We start from the raw sequence: 21,798 nt of genomic DNA, 5'->3' as shown, positions 1-21,798 counted from the left end.
GACCCCGCGCTCGTTTTTTTTTATTTTATTTTGCGCTTTCCTGCAAACGTGCGATTTTCAGACATGAAAATCGCACATTTTCAGGACTAAAGACATCGCACCACCTCGCAACTATTCGCACTATTTGGCCCGTTTTTCTCATCTCATTAAATATGCGAAAAACGGGGCAATCTTGCAATTTGAAAAAGTGCGAAGTGGTGCGATAAAAAAAAACGCGCATTTATCTCAAAGCATAGAATGTCACCCACAGAGTCAATCTCCTTGGGCAATCCATGAAGCTTGAAGATATTCTGTATAAAGATTTGGCCAATTTAGAAGCAGGTGGTAACTTGGGGAGTGGAATAAAGCGGGCCATTTTTGAAAAATGGTCAATCACTACCCAAATCGCGTTGTACTCTTGGGACTTGGGTAACTCAGAGATGAAGTCAATTGAGATATGCGTCCAAGGAAGCGTAGGGATTGACAAGAGTTGAAGTGTGCCAACAGGAGCTTGTCGTGAGGCTTTATGTTGCACACATATGGAACATGATGCTATGAATTCAACAACATCTTTCCTAATCTGCGGCCACCAAATGCAAAACATCCATTCACAGTGCGGCGAGGATATTTGCAAGGTGGAGGGGGCTTACATTAGTACAACCGGTGAGCAGTGTAAGAAGGCTCGCTAAGCAGTGAACTACCGCTGAGCCAACCAGAATGACCCCCACAGACTAGTCAGCATTAAACTTGAAAGCCCAGGAAATCCTGCCTCTGATGCTAAAAAATAATGTACTTGCCCCTCCCTGGATGAACTACCCCTGTGCTGAAATGCAGGCAAACATAATTTTAACACAATTATAAAGTGGCAATAACATAAAAGGTCAAACCAGGTTGTTTAAGACTTTTAAATGATTACAATTATATTGTCACGACCACCATGTCTGCCACCCATGCCTCCCACACTGAGGTGCCATGATGCTGTGAACTCTGCCTGGGCCTTGCTGGACACGCTGCCTGGAGTGTACTGCACACACTTCCTGGTTCTGAAACCTGTCACCTTCCCTGGCGGTGGCCATCTTGTTGGTTTCTCCAACCAGGCTGCACTACCAATTACCTTCAGCCAATTACAGTGCAGCTCTCCTTTTAAATACTGACCAGCTGGGCCAAACAGTCAGTCAGTACAATGATGTCCTTTCCCTAGGCACCGGACTCCCACTCCTGCTGAAAGCGCTGCTGCCTGTCAGCTATCTCCAGACTGAATCCACTCCTGCTCGCCTGCTGTGAAGACCATCCACCTGCAGAACCCTGCTGCCGCCTCTACGGTCCGGACAAGGTTAGCCCCCCAAAGGGGATCACCCTTTCCTCACCTGACGGTTACTTCCACTGCAACTCTCCCTGGTCACAGCTACTCAGGCCTGCTGCAATACTTCCCAGATTCATCCTATCAACCATCCAATCTTCCAATCATCCAATCCTCCAATCCTCCAATCATCCAACCTTCCAATCATTCAATCATCCAATCTTCCAATTTCCAACCTTCCAATGATCTAATCATCCAACCATCCAAACATTCAATAACCCAATCGTCCAATCATCCAACCATCCAATCATCCAATCATCCAATCACCCAATCATCCAATCGTTCAACCATTCAATCATCCAATCTTTCATTCAATCATTCAATCTTCAATTCAATCATCTCTTCAAGTAAATCCTTCAAATCAACTATTCAAGTTTACGTTTATTCTTCAAATCTACACTTCAAGCCATCTTCAGTTTTCAACCTCGTTATCCATCCACTACGAACTTTACAATAAGTTTTATATATCATTGACTCTGGTTATTTTATATCTTCAGTATTACCTTTGTGCCACAGTTCATCTTCTGTATCGCAGTATCTTTATTAAAACTGGTTTTCTTTTATCCAATTGCATCCCTCCCTCCTGTCGTCTATGCAAAAACCTTACATCAAGGCACCTAGCCTCCGTTACACTCCAGCTGGTGCTACTGCTAGCGTGACATATATAAATGCAGGAATCCCCTGAATTGAACCCGGGGCTGCGTATAAAGCCACAGATCATTATCTTTATGCTATGTTTTAATGACATGCTATTTTATGTTTAACAACATTATCATATATTGCCCTAATGCATAATCCATAATGCATAATAATAATAATAAGCATAATCTACATAATCCGCCTTGTGTTAACATGTGACCCTATTTCAGTATTTGTCAAACAACTGCTGTTCTGGCTACATAAACTATAAAGACCCTATCAATTCTGCTAGTGTCACCCATTTACAAACCAAGCACTTCAGGATGGATCCCAACACCAAAAAGCAATACCATGTGCATGCTCCTGACCCCGATAAAATCATGGACACATACTTTGCTCCAGACGTCAAAAACTGCTTCTTTCAAGAATCCACGATAAACATTATGTCATCTGTTCACAAAGCATTTTCTTCAGGTATACGGATTTGTTTTTACACTGTAGTTACTTTGAAAGGAATCTATCTATTCATAATACTGGAAATATCATCGATATAATGAGGTGAGGATGAGGTAGGGAGCATATAACAGAATATAACAGGGATATAACAGTAAAGCATTATAATATAGCATGAGTAAGAGAAGAAGAGAAGAAAATTATCTTCTAGAACACAGTGGTTCTCAACCTGGGCGGTAGTGCCCCCTGGTGGGCGTTCTTGATTTTCAGGGGGGCAGTGAAATGAAAGGGGGCAGTGAGGGGGTGGTGGACATTTAATGGGACTTTAGGAGGGCAGCGCATCCATCGGAGAGCTTGGACAGGGTTTCTTCCTGCTTACATGGCTGCCGAGAAGAAGCTGGCTGTGTGGCTGCTGGCTGCCTGTAGGGGGAGCTGCAGCATCATCACACAGCTCCTCTCAGGCAGATCAGAAGTCAAAGTTATTATGGAGCTTTGAAACAGTTGCAGAGCTGGGAGAGGCAGTGGTTGTCACCACTCACCAGCATTCCCAGTGACTCTGCAGCAGCAAGGTGGGTGATTTACATGATGTCCCTATTACAGCAGCAGTTTGTGTGAATTGTTTAAATAACGTGTAAGGGGAAGACGTGTGTGAATTGTTTAAATAACGTGTAAGGGGAAGACGTGTGTGTGTGTGTGTGTGTGTGTGTGTGTGTGTACGGGGAGGGAGGGAGTGACCTGTTGATTTCCATGTTAATGGTATGTACATATGCTATGTGCATGTATACTGTGTGTATGCTTTGTGCATGTATATTGCAGGGTTGCCTACTTTAGAAAAATCATTTCAGGGAGAAAAGTAAAAGCCAGGGGGCGGGCCTTGCACGTCTAACTAAGCAGGGGCTTCTGTGTGGTCACCTTCGCCGACCGGAACAGTCGGCATGGCGCTCGCACAGAAGGGGGGTGGTGGACTAGGGTGGACAGGACAGTGGTGTCGCTAGGGCTTGGGAACATCCCATGAAACTGCTGGGCATTCCCATGCAAATGCGGCTGGGGATGGGCGGCTGACGTCACATGTCGTTCTCCTTGTCTTCATCCTGGAGCACGCAAAGATGTCAGTCTCTACTGACTTATATTTGCATGACCAGGAGAAATCATTCGATAGTCACTGACCACTGAATGATTTCTCCTGCTGCAGTTGCATGTGAGGGGGTATGTAGCATCCCGTCCAGGACCACCGGTTGGTGCTGTGATGAGGCACTATCGGCACCACTGGACGCCGGGACTGGAGCTGTCACTCACCGCTCTGTCTCCTGGCACTTCTCTCCACTCTGCTCACCCACTGCTCCCCATGCCACTGGACGCTGCTCTATCCCCACGCTGCTGCCGATCACTTCCGTCCACTCTCCTCCCTCCGACACGCTGCCTCTCCAGCTGCTGCTCCCTCTTCCTCCAGCAGGCTCTCGTCTCTTCCCTTCTCCCCCGCGGATACTGGTGTCTAGTTTGCTGTGTGACTGGTTAGTTTTCATTAGATCCTTCGGCGCTCGGGCATGAGAATAATGTTGTTTGCATTCATATGGTCTCCCATTCGTGTTTCCGCCGCCTCCACTGTAGGTCGGGAGCCACGGGGCTCCAAAGTAATTTGGCAGCATTATGGGGGCATTCGTTGTTCTTACAGGTGGTTCTTGTTGATCGCTGTTGGGTGCCACTACCGGTGACAGTGGTATTACTTGTTGTTACTCCATCTTTCCCTCTTGGGCCTCTCTCTCCTTAACCCGGATCCTGTTCGCCATGACGCCAAATTATGTAGTATCCTGTCCGGGACCGCCGTTTAGTGCGGCGCTGTGAGGAGGCACTATCGGCTTCACTAGACGCCAGGACTGGAGCTGTCACTCACTGCTCCGTCTCCCAGCACTTCTCTCTGCTCTGCTCACCCGCTACTCCACACGCCATTTGACACTGCTCCTTCCCCACGCTGCTGTCGGTCACTTACGTCCTGTCTCCTCCTTTCGACATGCTGCCTCTCCCGCTGCTGCTCCCTCTTCCTCCAGCAGGCTCTCGTCACTTCCCTTCTCCCCCGCAGATACTGGCTCCTTGTCCTGCCCCATGGTGAGGACCTGCCCTTCAAAGTCCTCCCGGCTGTCATATTGGAGTATCCAGCGGTATTACAGATACGGTGGTGGGGGGTGTTTTTTCGGTGGGGTGTGCACTCTGGGACTCGGTAAGCTGTGGGGAGTGACCAGGGCTATTTTTGTGCAGGCTCCAGCAGGAACTGTGGCCCTTATTCTAGTTCACTCTTTCTGACAAAATATTTCTTAGATGGACAAAACCATGTGCACTGCAGGTGAGGCAGGTGTTACTTGTGCAGATATAATTAGATTTGGGTGGGGTTTTACACCTGCCTCACCTGCAGTGCACATGGTTTTGTCCATCTAAGAAATATTTTGTCAGAAAGAGTGAACTAGAATAAGGGCCACAGTTCCTGCTGGAGCCTGCACAAAAATAGCCCTGGGAGTGACACCCCCTTTTGTTTTTGTGTAACAGCAGCTTAGCACACAGCTTCATTCTACCAACGTCCTCTGATATCTCAGTATCATTTTCCTTTTGCAATTGTGTGTAAACCTGTTATTTATTATTTATTTACAGTTTCTTGTATAGCGCAGCAGATTCCGTTGCACTTTAGTGTTATTGCAATTTTTGGTACTCTTTACCTAGAAGGGCGCCCATCGCGGCCATCGCGGCCATCGCATGCACTAAAAAATCGCATGCGATGCGACCGACGCGATGCCCGCGATTTCCCATAGGGAACAATGTTAAATGTCCCAATTGACCCGATTTTCCTGTTCAATGTCTCAATTGACCCGATTTTTCCATAGGAAACAATGTTAAATGGCCCACAGAGGCCAAATAGGCACCCTGAAGTGCGAAATGGCCCCCACAATTGTTTACGCCACACCACGATCTACATCAACCCGAAGCATGGCGAGCACAGCGAGCCCGCGAGGGGCGGCGGTACGCGTCCTTTTCATACCCCCACTATCCACGCCGGCGTGGAGTTGAGAATAGAAAGTGTGGCGAGCGCAGCGAGCCACCGAGCCCGAAGCGTGGCGAGCCCAGCAAGCCCCGCAAGGGGACGCGGACACCTTCACAGGTATACGCATCCCCTCGTGGGCTTCACAGCTGTCCGCGTCCCCTCGCGGGGCTCGCTGCGCTCATCACGCTTCGGGCTCGGTGGCTCGCTGCGCTCGCCACACTTTCTATTCTCAACTCCACGCTGACGTGGATAGTGGGGGTATGAAAAGGTCGTAGGACGCGTACCGCCGCCCCTCACGGGCTCACTGCGCTCGCCACGCATCGGGTTCACGTTGATCGTGGGGTGGCGTTAACAATTGTGGGGGCCATTTCACACTTCAGGGTGCCTATTTGGCCTCTGTGGGCCATTTAACATTGTTTCCTATGGAAAATCGGGTCAATTGAGACATTGAACAGGAAAATCGGGTCAATTGAGACATTTAACATTGTTTCCTATGGCAAATCGCGGGCATCGCGTCGGTCGCATCGCATGCGATTTTTTGGACGCATTACGATGCGACCGACGCGATTTTTTTTTACTAACGATGCCCACGAACAAAATCGTGGGCGCCCTTCTAGGTAAAGAGTACCCAATTTTTCAACAAGGGAGAGCTTATACTTGGTCCCAGGTTTTCTGTAATGAGGACTTTTCAGTACTATATTTGTGTACCTGTGCATTTTGTATGTTCTCTCCTTGAAATTGCATTTTATGGGTGGTATTCAATCCCCGCCACTATTTCCGAAAGGGGAAATAGCAGCGGCTGCCTATTCAATTCTGTCTTTTCCGACAGCATTAAAGACGGAATTCGACATCACGGATCCGACTTTAAAACCAGTCGGATCTGTTTTCTCTAAAATGGCTGTGAATTGTCGAATTCACGCCCGGATCTTGCCCGGGATTCCAGGACGTTCTGACAGTTGGAATCCCACTTATATGTATTATTATTTAAAGTTACGTTTTATACAGATGATCTGTTCAATATGGTAGGCGAGTACCCTAACCAACAGCGTTCTTTTCCTGTGTGTTCTATAGGGTACATAGGGTCAGATTCAGTAAAGAAAAAAAAGTGTCTGGAACAAACTATGGGCCTTATTCTGGTTAACTCTCAGAGGCAAATTCCTTCTCAAATGGACAAAACCATGTGCACTGCAGGGGGGCAGATTTGGGTTAGTTATTTTGTTTCTGTGCACGGAAAATACTGACTGCTTTATTTTTACACTGCAATATAGATCTCACTTTGAAGTAAAACCCCACCCAAATCTAATTCTCTCCGCACAGGTTACATCTGCCCCCCTGCAGTGCACATTGTTTTGTCCATTTGAGAAGGAATTTGCCTCTGAGAGTGAACCAGAATAAGGTCCTATGGGGCAGATGTATTAAGAGAGAAATGCAAGGGTGATAAGGAGAGATAAACGTCCAGCCAATTAGCTCCTTGCTGACTTTTTTCAAACACAGGCTGTAACATGGCAGTTAGCAGGTGATTGGCTGGACGTTTATCTCTCCTTATAACCCTTGCATTTATCTCTTGTTAAAGCTTCATACATCTGCCCCTATGTTGCTTTGGGAGTAAATACTTTATATTGTTTCTCTGCTGGATAAATACTGTCTGCTTTTGGATGTAGCCCCCGCGTCACCCAAATCTAACTCTCTGTACACATGTTACTTTTGCACTACCTGCAGTGCACATGGTTTTACCCATTTGCGTGCTAATTTGCTTTGCTAACAAAACTGAATCAGAGCCCTATATTGTAAGCTGCACTGGGGCAAGGAATGAGATGACCGGCTAAGTATTGTCTGTAAAGCGATGCGGAATATGTGTGCGCTATATAAATAACTGGTAATAATAATAATGGTTCTTTGTCTTTAGGTATTGTTAAAGGGAAATCCCTGGCTGACATTAGCTATGGACCCATGATATTTCAGCTTTTTCCGATCTGTGAATACCTGGAAGAAATCATAGTTCTAGAGTTCAATGACCTGTGCATCGAGAAACTGCAGAAATGGCTGAACAAAGACCCAGGCGCCTATGACTGGTCTCATACGTTGGACGTGATGGCAACCTTAAAGGGAAGCAGGTGTGGCATATTTCATTTCTGTTTACATTTCTCAATGTCCAACTGATGTATTATAGGCTGATTTAGTTTAGTAAGTAACCCAATGGTTTAGGTACTAATCTGATGTTTATGGGTCTGCATATGTGTGATCGGTCGCAGCCCCCCCTTTGCATGATTTATTGTACTAACCAATCAGCTCCTAACTGTGATGTTACAGGCTATCGGCCTGATTCAGACCTGGTTGCAGATCTCGATATTTGGATATTTGCGCATGCCTCACAGTTTAGTTCGCGACGGAAGGCGGTGGTGATCCGACCGGCGCAGCATGCGACGGAAGGCGGTGGTGATGCGACTGGCGCGGCGAGGGCCCATTGTGCAGGCAGTCCAGAGCTTTTTTGGGACTGCAGAGACTGTGTAAATTCACACGCAGCTGCTGCATCCCTGATCATGGGCAGCCTACGCTTGGCTTAGCAAACGGTCATGTGTGAGCACTTCGCTCTCTACAAGTATTGCGGACACATCATGGGGAGAGACCCTGCGCCGCCTTGCCTCTTACCAAATTTGACAAAGGTACAACTGACTTGGAAAAAAAGGCTCTATATTCAAAAATGACAAGAGCTGGTTGGTTGGTACTTTTTTCTCTCCACTTTATCTCTCTCCAAGGTTTGATACATCTCCCCCCTCAAGCTGAAGTGCACCTTCTTTGCCATATTTGTAGAATAAAATTACAGAGAATAAGAAAAGCTGACAGAGGGAAGGAGATTTTTATAACCAGTGGTGACTCTTACCTGATTGTAGGAAGGGGGGCTGCCGCTGGCCGAGATGCAGGAAACCCCCCCAACTGTGGCCGCTGCTCACCTGCTCCCCGCCATGGTCCCGGCACCTGTACAATGTAGATGACAGTCCAGTATCGGCCTTAGTACTGCCCCATCACATGCGCATACCCCAGATTCTATGGGCTGCTGCGGCTGCAGCCCATAGAAGTCAAAGAGGCAGAGGGAGGAAAGTTGGGACTGGCTTGTATGACTGGTATGCCAGTCACAGTGAAGCCAGTGCAGTCTCACAGACTGCATCTGGCTTCACTAACACTGTGCACAGTGTCGGATTTTACCTGGGGGGGGCTGCATTTCCTGCAGCCCATAGGTAAAAACTGCCATTATTTATAACCGATCCAAAATGTATGACATGAGTTTTTTGGGAAAATTTAAATTTTGCCTCATTTTTAAATCCAAGCTAAGATATGTAAAGTACTAACCAAACAGATTCTAACTGTTTGGTTGATTCTCCATATTGAGAAATCCAAACCTCTCATCTATAACAATAAAACTATTTGTTGCTTGTTAGTTTTTGGAAAAAAAAAAAAACATTTTCACTGATTATTTAAAAGTTGAGCCCCTGGATGCCTTTCCCTCCATATGAATCATGCTTATTTATATTTTTCAGTGAAGAATGCAAGGGAACAGAAGACATGGTGAGGAGCATACTGAAACGTATTGTAAAATGTGACTTCGGGAAAGACAACCCAACCGATCCTGTACGTCTAGAAAAAGTAGACTGCGCATTGAGCATATGGGCACTGGACATCATTAGTGAGGATAAGAATACTTACTTGATTAACCTGAAAAAAATGTCATCTTTCATTAAAACAGGAGGCTATATTTTACTGTTTGCAGATATCAATGCTTCCTATTTTAAAGTCGAGGGGCACAAGTATCATATATGTACGTATGATGACAATTTTTTAAAACAGGCTCTGAGTGATGAAGGGTATAACATTGTGATTTATGAGGACCTGGAGAGGAACACGGCTGTGGATCTGGTGGATCATGAAAAAATTGTTTTTGTCGCTGCCCAGAAAGTGAAAGAGTGAAAGTGAAAGAGAGTTTCGAGCCAATGAGATTATTTCTCTAATATGATTCGTTTATCCGTGTAATGGTGGATCTGTGAAGAAACATAAATTAAGTAAATAAATAAAATAAATGAACCAATAAAATAAACAAATAAAACAATCATAAAAGAAACATGGGGCCAAATGTAATAGGGTGAGAGTTTCAGAAAGTGAGAGATTTTGGGAGAGTTTTCCCATGTTTTTTAAAGCAGCAATCAATTGCACTGCAAAACCAGGTTGATTTTGCCATGTAATTGATTGCTGCTTTAAAAAACATGGGGAAACTCTCCCAAAATCTCTCACTTTCTGAAACTCTCACCCTATTACATTTGGCCCCTGATTTCCACTGATCTATAATTCTTGCATGCTCCTACACTTTGATTCTGCTCTTTTGGGGGTGATTTAGATTTGATTCGACCCTTCGACTGCATGCGAGGGGATGCGAAAGAATGCTGCTTAGCGATTGGATTTGAATCAGGCCCTTTGTGGTTTGGGCAGTTATGCTAGTGGTATCACATGCATATATTAGTGAGTGCGGAGATATAGTCAGCACCACTCTGGGGAAAGCAATCCGCTAAAATAAAAATTCAATTATTCTGAAGAAACAGGAGGAGGAGGGGAGCTGCTCCCCGCTTCTGCCGGTCCCAGCCGCTGGTCCTCTACACGGGGCCAGCGCATGCACAGAAACTTCATACATACTGCGCATGCGCTGGCCCAAGCCTCCTGGGGCTGCCTTTGCAGCAGCCCCCAGAGGCTTAATCAGGTTCCCAAGTACGGCACATGCGCAGTGTCATCCACGGTACTGCACACAGAGAGGCATCCTGGAGGGAGGGAACACCTCCAAATGGGACTGCCTTGAGTGACTGGCAGGTCGGCCTTCCAATAGGAAGTCACTGCCAGTCACATTGAAGCCAGAGCAGTCTCACAGACTGCATCTGACTTCATAAGCAGAGAACAGTGGCAGATTTTACCTGGGGGGGCTGCAGCCAGTGGCGTAACTATAGCTCCGCAGCCCCCGCGGTGGCGGGGGGGCGCAGAGAAATTGGGGGTGCCGCCGGGGGGGCTGCGGGGCTATAGTTACCCGCGGTCTACGTCTCGCCAGCTCTCTGTCGGGACCTTCCTGACCGTCACGGTCCCGGCCGGCTCCTGCTGCAATGAAAACTGACAATTAGAAAATGGCTGCCCCCATACTGCAGACAGTTTTCTGTCTGCAGTATGGGGGCAGCCATTTTCTAAGAGTCCGTTTTCATTGTAACAGCAGGAGCCGGCCGGGACCGTGACGGTCAGGAAGGTCCCGACAGAGAGCCGGGCGAGACGCAGACCGCAGGTAAGAAGGGGGGCAGGTTAGGTGTGGGGGGGGGGGGCGAATAAACGTGCGGCGGGGGGGCGCTAAATAGTTAGTTACGCCCCTGGCTGCAGCCCATAGGGAAAAAGTAAAAACCGCCACCGGTTAAATTGTTCTGTAAAATGTTTGCACAAACTGAATAAGTAAAGTATTACTAATACCAATCATATGCAGTCAAATGATTCAATACATGATTTTTTTTATTTCTGCTGTGGATTTAAGGGCAGTGCTTTTAAATCTCCTACATTTAAGGATTCCAGGGAGAAGCAAAATTGGAATGTTGCAACATTCCATTAAATTTAAGAGAATTAAAAAAGTTTATTCCTGCTGAAACTCATTTATTTTTCTTGTATACAAATTTGTAATGGCCATTACAATGCGAATACATTTATATTGTACATTTACTGTATGTCGTGCTTCAATAAGGTAAAAATTTAAATAAATAAAAAATATGTACTGTATGCATGATTTGTAAAATCTCCAAACTTTTCAAATGATGTTTTGTTCATCAATTGTAAGTTGCACTTTGAGTGCCAAGAGAATTTGTGAAAATTTGCCAAGCAAACATTATTATTCATTTTAATGACCTGTAATGATTACCTTATATTGGAAATGTAATCTTTTTTTTACGCAACATTTTTAATTTATTTGAATTTATATAACAAATGTGAGCGACGCTGGTATTTTTAGCGGATATTTTGAACATCTCTCACAGAGATGTTGGCAGTCAAAGGGTTAAGTTTTACTCATTAAAGGCTTTAGGGCGAGATGTACTAAGCTTGAAAAGTGATACAATGGAGAGTGATAAACCACCAGCCAATCAGCTTCTAGATGCCGTGTTACAGGCTGTGTAAAAGGACAGGTAGGAGCTGATTGGTTGGTGGTTTATTACTTTCCATTTGAAGGCTTAGTACATCTTGCCCATAATTAGAAGTATTTTATCCTTAAAGGCTTTACTTTTTCCATTTGGGGAGGACTCTGTGGCCTTTTTTCTTTTTCTAAAAAGGCAAAATCTTGGTGAGCTTGATTATTCTAGAAAATCTGGCTAAATCCACTGTTCACTAATGAGAAATTGATATGGAGTTTATCTCAAGGTAAAAACCTGCAAGTGTGGTACCATTTCACTTTTATACAATGACAATTATCCTGCATTCATCCGCTACTGTTCACTACTGTGTTTGTCCAAACCTTTTTCTGTTGCTGAGCTCACCACTACGTTTCCCCCAGAATGGGCTAAACTGACGATTCGGCCTACTCTTCGTCACCCAATGCCCCTTTTATCTTACCTTACAATAAGAGTCTTGTAGTAAATTAAAACTTAGCACATAGATCAGCAATGGAGAAGGTGATTTATATCAGGATATGGCCTGACTATGTTATTGGGCCTTTAGAAGCTCCTTCGGTGAGCAGAGAGTATCTTTGAGCCATAAACAAGTATCAATGCTAGAACAAACCGGATAGGGTTGGGACTAAGACATTAAGTCTTTTGTCAGTTGGGTGGAGGAGCGGTCAGCCATCAGCCAATTGGTAATTATAAATATCTGGTACGTGTCACAATGATAGAACTTGTTAGAGTTATAGAAGTGCAAAAAGACTGGTGTATGTGACTCTGCTAGTGCGCACTAGGCTGCCAATGTGGTATATCCCTTCAGGTGCCCTCCCACCTGTACAAATGGATGCAAAAGACAAAGGTTTTGGGATAAATCCACTTTCAGCGCCACTACTGAGGAAAGGTATTATGAAAGGAGATATACGTTCCTTATAATTAAATACCGTTCCTCTTCTCCGTATGTGTCACTCGAGGATTCAATCGAAATGACAGGCAATTTTCAATGTATCCTTTAGGATGTCGTCCTGTCCCCGGGGTATTTCGTCCAGTATATATGCAAAAGAATGTGCAAAGGAGATGCATATAGTGCAATGACCCTTTTTTATTTAAATGTAACACAAACTGACATATACATGGATAATACACAAAAGGGTAGTGGAGGAAAAAAACTGTGAGAAAAAAGGTGGTCTGTAATTACCAGATCAAATTGAGAACTCCTTTTGGGGAAATTCTCAAATGAAGCATGGATTGAAGGGATAGCGTTCTGTCCTGTCCGGATTCAGTCCAGTGCAGTGTCCCTCCTGCTGGTAATCGTGGCCTCCGTTCTCCTCAGTGCCTCCACAGTCCCGTACACCAACGCGTTTCAATCGTTGACTGCGATCTTTTTCGCAGATTGAAACGCGTTGGTGTACGGGACTGTGGAGGCACTGAGGAGAACGGAGGCCACGATTACCAGCAGGAGGGACACTGCACTGGACTGAATCCGGACAGGACAGAACGCTATCCCTTCAATCCATGCTTCATTTGAGAATTTCCCCAAAAGGAGTTCTCAATTTGATCTGGTAATTACAGACCACCTTTTTTCTCACAGTTTTTTTCCTCCACTACCCTTTTGTGTATTATCCATGTATATGTCAGTTTGTGTTACATTTAAATAAAAAAGGGTCATTGCACTATATGCATCTCCTTTGCACATTCTTTTGCATATATACTGGACGAAATACCCCGGGGACAGGACGACATCCTAAAGGATACATTGAAAATTGCCTGTCATTTCGATTGAATCCTCGAGTGACACATACGGAGAAGAGGAACGGTATTTAATTATAAGGAACGTATATCTCCTTTCATAATACCTTTCCTCAGTAGTGGCGCTGAAAGTGGATTTATCCCAAAACCTTTGTCTTTTGTTAGAGTTATAGTCTGTTCTATATGGGAGATGAGTTCTCCTATGTCCCAAGGGGTCATAACACTCAGTGGCCATCTTCGTCCGCATACTCATCTCCATCATTGGCCTCAAGCCTCTTATAGTATGTTGATTGAGTCCTCACTACTTATATTTAAGCTGCATTGTGTATTGAACTGTGGCGCTCTTTATTTGTACTCTATTTTTGTTATTTATTCAATGTTATGCCAAGTTTTGTCTCCATGTATTGTTCCTTTGTACGGCTCTGCAAAACACTTGTGGCGCCTTATAAATAAAATTATAATAATAATAAGGAGTCACGCAGAGCACATATAGAGAGACTATAAGGTTACAATGAGTTAAACATTTCACAAGGATCAGCCATGACATTTATTATATGCTTACAGCTGCAAAATGCTAGAAGCCGCTTGTAACTAAGAAAAAGTAACAGCCTACATTCTGTCTTGGGAAAAGTACAGATAACAGCCCCTCAGAGAAATGTTTTTGGTACAGAAGGAACAGAGGTTCCCATGTACAGAGACAGAAGTCTGTCCGATCAGCAGAATCAACACACAAGGACATGAGAGACTTGGCAGATGGGTGTAGGCACATGGGGGTGACGATATGATAAAGAACATCCCTTAAATTACAAAATAGAAGTGCACGTTTGCTACGCAGAACCAATATTTAGCCTGTAACCCCTCCTTTGGGGAGGATTAATGTATGCACCCAACCCAGAGGGGCGGGATATGTGTATTGCAATGATGCTATTTTGTGTATAAGGGACAAATGCGCCGTAATAAAGCAGAATACTTGAGCTTGATAACCAACCCGTCTGGTGTCACATCTTTGCATTCCGCCAATGGATTGGTAAGGCCAACAGCAGTGACTGAATATATCGAAGGGACTTGGAAAAGATCTTACAAACTTACACGCACCATCAGAAGTGGATTCAAAGTCCACTTAATGAAACCTAACAAAGTCAAGGGAATGGGAGATGAAAGCCGGCAGACTAGTTTGGGGAATGAAAATGGACAAATGTATACCTACAGTATAGTTCATCTAAATATCTTACCCTTTAGAAAAATCTTGTACCATGGGGGAGGGATTTTGGGGAAGAGTACCTGTGCACTAGCACCACTTTCTTGATATATGTCAACAATCAAGAAGAGACAATGTCATTTATCCACAGTTATTGAATGTGTAAGTGCCTTAGCACTGGTGAGTGAAGTGGAGGTGCTCCCCTGAGAGTAAATATTAGTATGTGGTAGAGGAAAGAGAAGCACTCTCTTTTTTGGGGGGCACACTTTATAAAACTTAACGTTTAATTATTCATTTTTAAAACATTTAATAATTAGACCATTTCAGAAACACATATATGACACACACAGGACAGATAATACATTTTTTTAACTAATCAAATAATCTTAAGTTGTCAAGGACTGTCACTCAGACAGTGATCCCATATATGATAAATGTGTGGCGAACCGCGAATATTCTATACTGAAATCTTTTTCTAAAGATTGTACATAGGCTAATAGTGTGTACAGAATTCTATGAGAAAAAACAGTATATTTTGTATCCTTTTCTCTCCAAAAGAATGGTATATAATTTCAGCTTATAATGATGACTATGGTGCCATCTAGTGGAGAAACACTAGAAAAAAAAGAAAAATCTTTAGATCAGGTAAGGAAGAAAAATAGGAAAAAAGGAGGAATCAGGATTGTGGTAGTATATCCCTGCAGTGTGGTTGATATACGGTAACTGCTGCTGATTGTTATATCTGGGTTGGCTTAACCAGTCCTCACCATTGATCTAGTCCACCCGTGTGACAGTAGCAGATATGGATATTGAAACAGTGGGTGACTACTTTCTATGTTAGGGTGGGGAACCCCCTGATTGGCAAATAGAAGAATCACCATCCGTCAGTGGAAGGACCATCGCCGTGCTCAGCTGAAGATGGTTCCCATTCATTTGTTTAGTGCTCAGTTGTTGCAATAATTGATAGCACTGACGTGTGTGGATGGCAAACCTCCGAAAACATATCTCCTGTATGAAGTTGAATGGAGTTACTGTAATATTTTGGAATATTTCTCTGGTGTATTAAGCCCTTTATTGTAAAAAAATCCAATTTTAACCCTTTAACCCTTTGAGTGCCAAGTGAAATTGTCAAATTGGGTGTGAAAACTGCCACGCAAACATATTTATTCTTCACAATGACCTGTAATGTTACCTTATATAGGAAATATAATTTTTTTTTTTACTCAACATTTTTGCATTTGAATTTATATAACAAATGTGAGAGACGCTGGCATCTTTAGAGGATATTTTGAACATCTCACAGAAATGTTGGTTCCCAAATCATTGGAGAAATGTTGTGAACTGTCCTAATTCGGAGACCCGATGGCCTGCATAAAGTTCCGATGTTCTTAGATCTGTGCATGCGTAGCATCTGTATTGCAGTTGGGCAGGTCTCTGTAGGCAAGATTGCTCACAGTCCCCCTTAAGCCACAGCCTGATTGACAAGCTGCAGACATTTGGAGGCAGGAAAGGGGCAGCAATGGCCAACGTTTCAGAGCTTGGGTGCATGTCATCCTAATGTTTTGGGTGTGCCGAGGCCAGTAGTTGCACCCTTTGGCACCGCTTTATTGCCCATTCTAGTAACCTGTTGGTTATTCATATGACAAATGTTCACACAGAGGGTGGGATGTATTAAAATACATTGCCACCCGTCGCCGCCCGACCGCAGCAATGCATCCAAGTAGGCATGTCAGACAGTCTATATATAGTATACTGGCAGGAAAAAGAGGCAATTTGGAGGCTCTTGCACAAACTGGCTTTATATTTTCAGCGATTGGCATAGGAGGTTGCTTCCACAAAATGTGGAAAAGACGATGTTCATCAATTCCTCCAGGAAGACCAGCAATTGCCTCCAGAAAGTACAGACTGACCTGTGATGGTAGATGCCAGAGGGGACAAATGTTCACACTGAAGATGGCGAGGAATCGGAAGATGAGTCTTGTCTCTGTAGAGCAAGTTTGGGAAGGGAGAGATATATTAATTGCTTCTATTATGTGGGGGCCCAAACAAACCAATCATTTCAGCCACAGTCGTGTGGCAGACCCTGTCGCTGAAATGATTGGTTTGTTAAATTGTGCATATCCTATCTACACCACATAAGGATGGGCGGAAGGGCCCATGCACAATTCCATCTTGCACCTCTTTTTTTTACATCATGTGCTCTTTGGGGCCTAGTTTTTAAACTGCCATAATGTATTCCACTGCAGTGCCGCTCCTAGATGGGCCACATGTTTGTGCCGCCCACTTGTGTCGCTTATCATAGTCATCCAGCTACCTCAATGCAACCTTTTGGCCTAAAAATAATATTGTGAGGTGTTTAGAATAGACTGGAAATGAGTGGAAATTAATGTTGTTGGGGTAAATAATAGCGTAGGAGCAAAAAAAAAAAACAATTATGTGATTTTAGCTGTTTTTATGTTTTTCTCGAAAAAAAAATACAGATCCAAAACCAAAACCCAAAAGGGTGGTTTTGGCAAAACCAATCCAGATCCAAAACACGAAGGGAGATCCTAAACCATAATACAATACACAAAAAGTGTTCGTTGCACATCTCTAGATTTTACTAGGTTTTTAGAGCTTTTTTCTAAGGTGAGAAACTAGTTTGAATAGCAAATAACAGCTATGTGACTTACAGTATAAGCCTTGGGAGAGACAAACAGTAGCAGAAGTCACAAGTTAGACATCTACTCGTGTAATGCCAGCCATAGGCAGTCTGTGGTTAATGAAGACAACATGAGGGAAGAAATAAGGGGTGGAGCTATGGCCTGATACTATGAGTGCCCACATACTGTCACACCGGAGAGCCTGGTACAGGAAGTCCCATCGCTTAGCTATTCGGGTGCTGTGGCGGCCTGGCAGAGGCCTTTAGTGGTGGCTCCATCCTGGGATCTATCCCAGATCTCTGAACTACTGCCGGGAGGCCTGCGGAGAGGTTGAGGCCTGTGCTCACGTGTGTACTGTATGCAGCCATTTTGGAGCCAGTGTTCACTGTACTTTTAATCTAAGCTGAGGGCAAGAGACCGCTAATTATTAAGACGGAGGTTAAAGGGTTTTAGAATTAATAAATAATAATAATGTATCTTTTTTTGTGCTCTCTTGCAACAATATCCACTGTAATAGTACTAAAAGTGAATAGAGGTGATAAGATTATATAAAGATATGTTTTAATTTTTGCACCTAAATTACCAATAGTATACTAAGGGAAAAACATCCTTAAGCTTCTAAAAATGAAAAGAGGTGATAGCCCATAGCAACCAATCAGATTCTACTTTCATTTTCTATGACGCAATGGATAAATGATAACAAACCTGATTGGTTGTTATTTTACCCATTAGATAACTCGGCCCTGCTCCAGTCTGCACTGAACTCTGAATCTAACTAATGGTTCTGTTGGATCTCCCCAGCCAAGTCAAGGAATGTATCCTGCCTAGTTCTGTTTGCCTAGGACAGTGGTTCCAACCCTGGTCCTCAAGTACCCCCAACAGTGCACGTTTTCCAGGTCACCCGGCAGGTGCACTCATTATTCAGACACATGTTAAAAGATCACAGGTGGAGCTAATTGTGTCACTTGTAATTCTATGTGGACACCTGGAAAACATACACTGTTGGGGGTACTTGAGGACCAGGGTTGGAACCACTGGCCTAGGGGAAGGAACTTCATTTAACCACCTCTATCATGCAATCAGCCTCCAGTTATCATCAGTTCCAGAACTTAGTTTGGGTCCATCAACTCCAAGCCTGCACATGACACATACGGCAAAAGATATTTATAATCCAGGTGCATTTTAAGAGAGTAGAGGGCCGGTGTGCAGGTTCCGAATGGACCCTCTCCTCCCTGGCAGCACTCCGTGCCAGACTCTGGAGATCTGCAAGTTTCTGGTGCTGTCGGACTCCAGAAGGGGAAGAATAGTATTACTGGTGCAGGGCAGTGGCATGTGTATAATGGCTGCAGTGCGTGCAGTGTTTTCATATGTTGTCAGTGATTTTATCTATAATTTTAGATTATTGATTTTTATCCAAAACGAACCAAAACACTTGAGGGTGGCTTTGCCAAAACCAAACCAAGAAGATGAATCAATGCACTGGGGCATACGCACATCTCCAGGTTTAAGTAACAGACCCATTTATTATTATGGGCCACCTAGTATTCTGCAAACTTTGCGGTTACCAATACCATCTTCAGATGGCATTGGTTCTCATAGCCCTGTTACTTTGCAATGGAAAGAAGGTTGAAAAGATGGATCCAATGGGATCCCTCCCCCACCTCTGCATTGTGTGCCCAGTGGCTGTACACGTGCATGAACTCAAGTCATGCGTGCTTCTTCGGTAGGAGATGCGCCCAAGCGGAGAATGCACATGGGCCTTCTCACTTAAAACACCACTGGAATATGCCCCTTACAGGCATATCCTATTACCCTTGCCACGGGTGATTGGCTGGGGAGGCTCTAGAGGCGGGGCTGCAGCACAGTTCAAATAAGGGAGAAACACTAACTTGCATATAGGCAGTTTGGAATGCCAGTTGGTGGCAGTTGGTGTGGCTCCCCTATTTGATCCCTCTGGAGCCCCCCTGTTTTTGTGAGCTTTCTTGCTTATTATCTGGCGGTGTCCTTATTGGATATCCAGATTTTTAAAAAAACATTGGGGGCAAAAGTGCAAAAAACTTTTTCGCACCCAAAATTTTATCAGGGATAATAGGATATCCCTGTGAGTATCAAAAGGTTCCAGATTTTTAGCACTGCTAAACGTAATTTGGAAATCTGTGTCTTCTTTATAAAAGGTATATTACTTGTTTATGCGAGGTGTATATACCTTTCTCAGGTATATTTGTGCTCTAGACTGGCTGCAAGCTGTATAATACCGTATTTGCTAAAAAAAAAGACTGAATAATTCTCCAGGTAATGTTATGACATCTTGGAGGAATTATCTGTTGTGTATCAGCATGTGATAACAACCCCTAAAGGATGTTTATTGTCTGTTATTCAAATCACCCTGCTAGTGTATATAACGCATGACCGTGCTGGGTCATTTGATCATGAGAAGAACCCGGTAACTCGCCGTTGAAATACTTACACAATGGATACAATGGATACCGGTTGTCTGAAGCGCTACAATGATTTGGACATTGAACAATATCTTAAAATATATTATTCATGTACCTCGGAGAAAGAATTATTACAGGTGCTAGTTGCCAAGCCAATAGAAAAGCTCTACCGATTTTTCTCCTCCGGTAAGTATGCAATGATATAATGACGGAGTGCCACACGAGATTGATTGCAGAAGCCGAGACAGGGGCATATACAGGGTCGTTGTAAGGCTTTTTAGCACCCTAGGCAAAACCTCAACCTTACCCCCCCCCCCCTTCATACTGCCACCAATAACCACTTTCCAACCGCTTAAGGCATACTTACCTAACATTCCAGAAGGGCAGGGTGGCTCCCAAAAATCGGTTGGTCTTCCCAGCCCCACGGGAAGGTGGGCAAGTCCCCTGCTTTATCTAGAGGACCACAGCACCCTCCCTTTTACCACCAACAACAGAGTACAAGGAAGAGGGGGCAGCAAAGTAGGGAAGTATGCCTCAAGGGTAAGTATGGTGGTGAGGTCTTAGAAGTTCTACAGCCTCCACCTGCATGAAGTACAACAGGGATCCTCATAGACATCCTTGATTTTCTGATTATGCAGAATCTTGGCGCCCTCCAGATCCCAGCACCTAGGTAGCTGCCTAAAGGTAGACCCAGCCCTGGGCATATACCCTAATGTGAGGGTTAGATGCAGCAGTGTGTATACTGTGTAGTGTGCTGTGTCGGTGGGCGATACATGTGCTGGAGGATCTAAAAACTCTGCGTGTGTTTTGTTTTTATACTGTTGCATATAGAACGATGCATGTTCTCTCCATGTTTGTTGAACAGAGGTTTTATGAACTGAATTTGCCTCCTAATGATTCTTTTATATTCTTCTGCAGAACCCATTTGGGGAGACACCCTGATTCATGTAAGTTACGGTTCCACAGTCCATCAACTGTTCCCAGTTTGTCAGTTCTTTAAAGAAATTAGAAGTCTTAACTGTAATGAGCAATGTATCAAGGAAATGAGAAAGTGGAAGAACAAAGATCCAGATGCCCATGATTGGTCTTTTGCTGCGAAAATTGCTGGGTCTCAAGGAGATGCAAGGTTATTATTATTATTATTATTATTATTATTATCATCTACATAAAAATAATGTAAGGGCAATTTTTATGACTTTCTGTATATCGATTTTTATGAGTATCTGTATTTCAAGGACGCCATTGCCTATACCAAATTAAAGCTCTTGGTCCGTAGATATGCACAATTAAATTGGTGTTGTGATCATTTGCTTTATTTTTAAGTTATTTGGCAAAATGTCCACTAGCCAATCACCATTGTGCCCTGGAAAATGTGACAGTTGGTCAACGCTGCCTGTGCACCCGCCATGGGTCCCGCAAGCGGGCGGAGGTTGAGAGGATGGTGTGTTTGCTTCCCCCATCCCACACTGGCAGAGGAGACTGCTCAGCATACAAAAAGCATGTGCTGGGCAGAGAGGGACATGCTACTGCTGGGAAGTAAGAGACGGGGCAGGGCAGGGCAGGAGCGGGGTGGCAGTATAACCGGCCCTTGCCAGGCTAGGGTTGTTAAAAAAATGTAAAAAAAAAAAACAGAACACATTGGGGACTTGGTCACATTCAGGGGGCACAGCCATGTCCTCTCCTAAAAAAGTTTCAAAAATTCTGGGACCCCCCATGCAAGCCACACACAATGTTGTGGATGGGAGAAGCTATAGTGACTTTGAAACAGTAAAATACACTCAAACTCACACACACGCATTCTCACCTGGATCCAAAATGGAATCGTTTCAAATTGGGCCCCATCCCAAGGTGGCTACAAACTCCTTCAGCAGTGCATGTGAACTGACCCTTGGTAATACTTTCAAAGCCTGTAGTAAAATCCTGTGGACCTGTCAAAAGTACCCACTTTGTGCCTGATCAAAAATAAAGTATTTGGCACCAATAAGATGTTATTTTTTTCATGCAAATGTTCTAAATAATTAAGTGGCTGTTCAAAAAGTAACACTAGCCAAGGTCTGACATCCCCCAAGTGGTCACATAGGGCATTTTTTTATAGAGATACTTTCATATCCAGGAGTTGAGCTGACGTGTATGTACGCGCCAGGCAGACAATCTAAG

The 21,798-nt window shown here is 44.1% G+C and overlaps 1 protein-coding gene across 1 annotated transcript; it reads left to right on the top strand.

Moving 5' to 3' along the window:
- The first annotated feature begins 2,927 nt into the window (after window positions 1–2,927).
- LOC146025745 (indolethylamine N-methyltransferase-like) lies at window positions 2,928–20,756 on the top strand. Its single transcript, XM_083155782.1, has 4 exons — window positions 2,928–3,000; window positions 7,366–7,573; window positions 8,996–9,086; window positions 20,560–20,756. The coding sequence occupies exons 2-4, from the start codon at window positions 7,410–7,412 to the stop codon at window positions 20,581–20,583; spliced, it is 279 nt and encodes a 92-aa protein (XP_083011908.1). The 5' UTR covers window positions 2,928–3,000; window positions 7,366–7,409; the 3' UTR covers window positions 20,584–20,756.
- Window positions 20,757–21,798: the final 1,042 nt, after the last annotated feature.

The sequence above is a fragment of the Crinia signifera genome, chromosome 1, assembly GCF_055691185.1.
Source record: "Crinia signifera chromosome 1, ASM5569118v1, whole genome shotgun sequence".
NCBI classification, from domain to species: domain Eukaryota; kingdom Metazoa; phylum Chordata; class Amphibia; order Anura; family Myobatrachidae; genus Crinia; species Crinia signifera.
The sequence above is the reverse complement of the archived record's forward strand: the minus strand, read 5'-3'. Positions and strand labels throughout refer to the sequence as shown.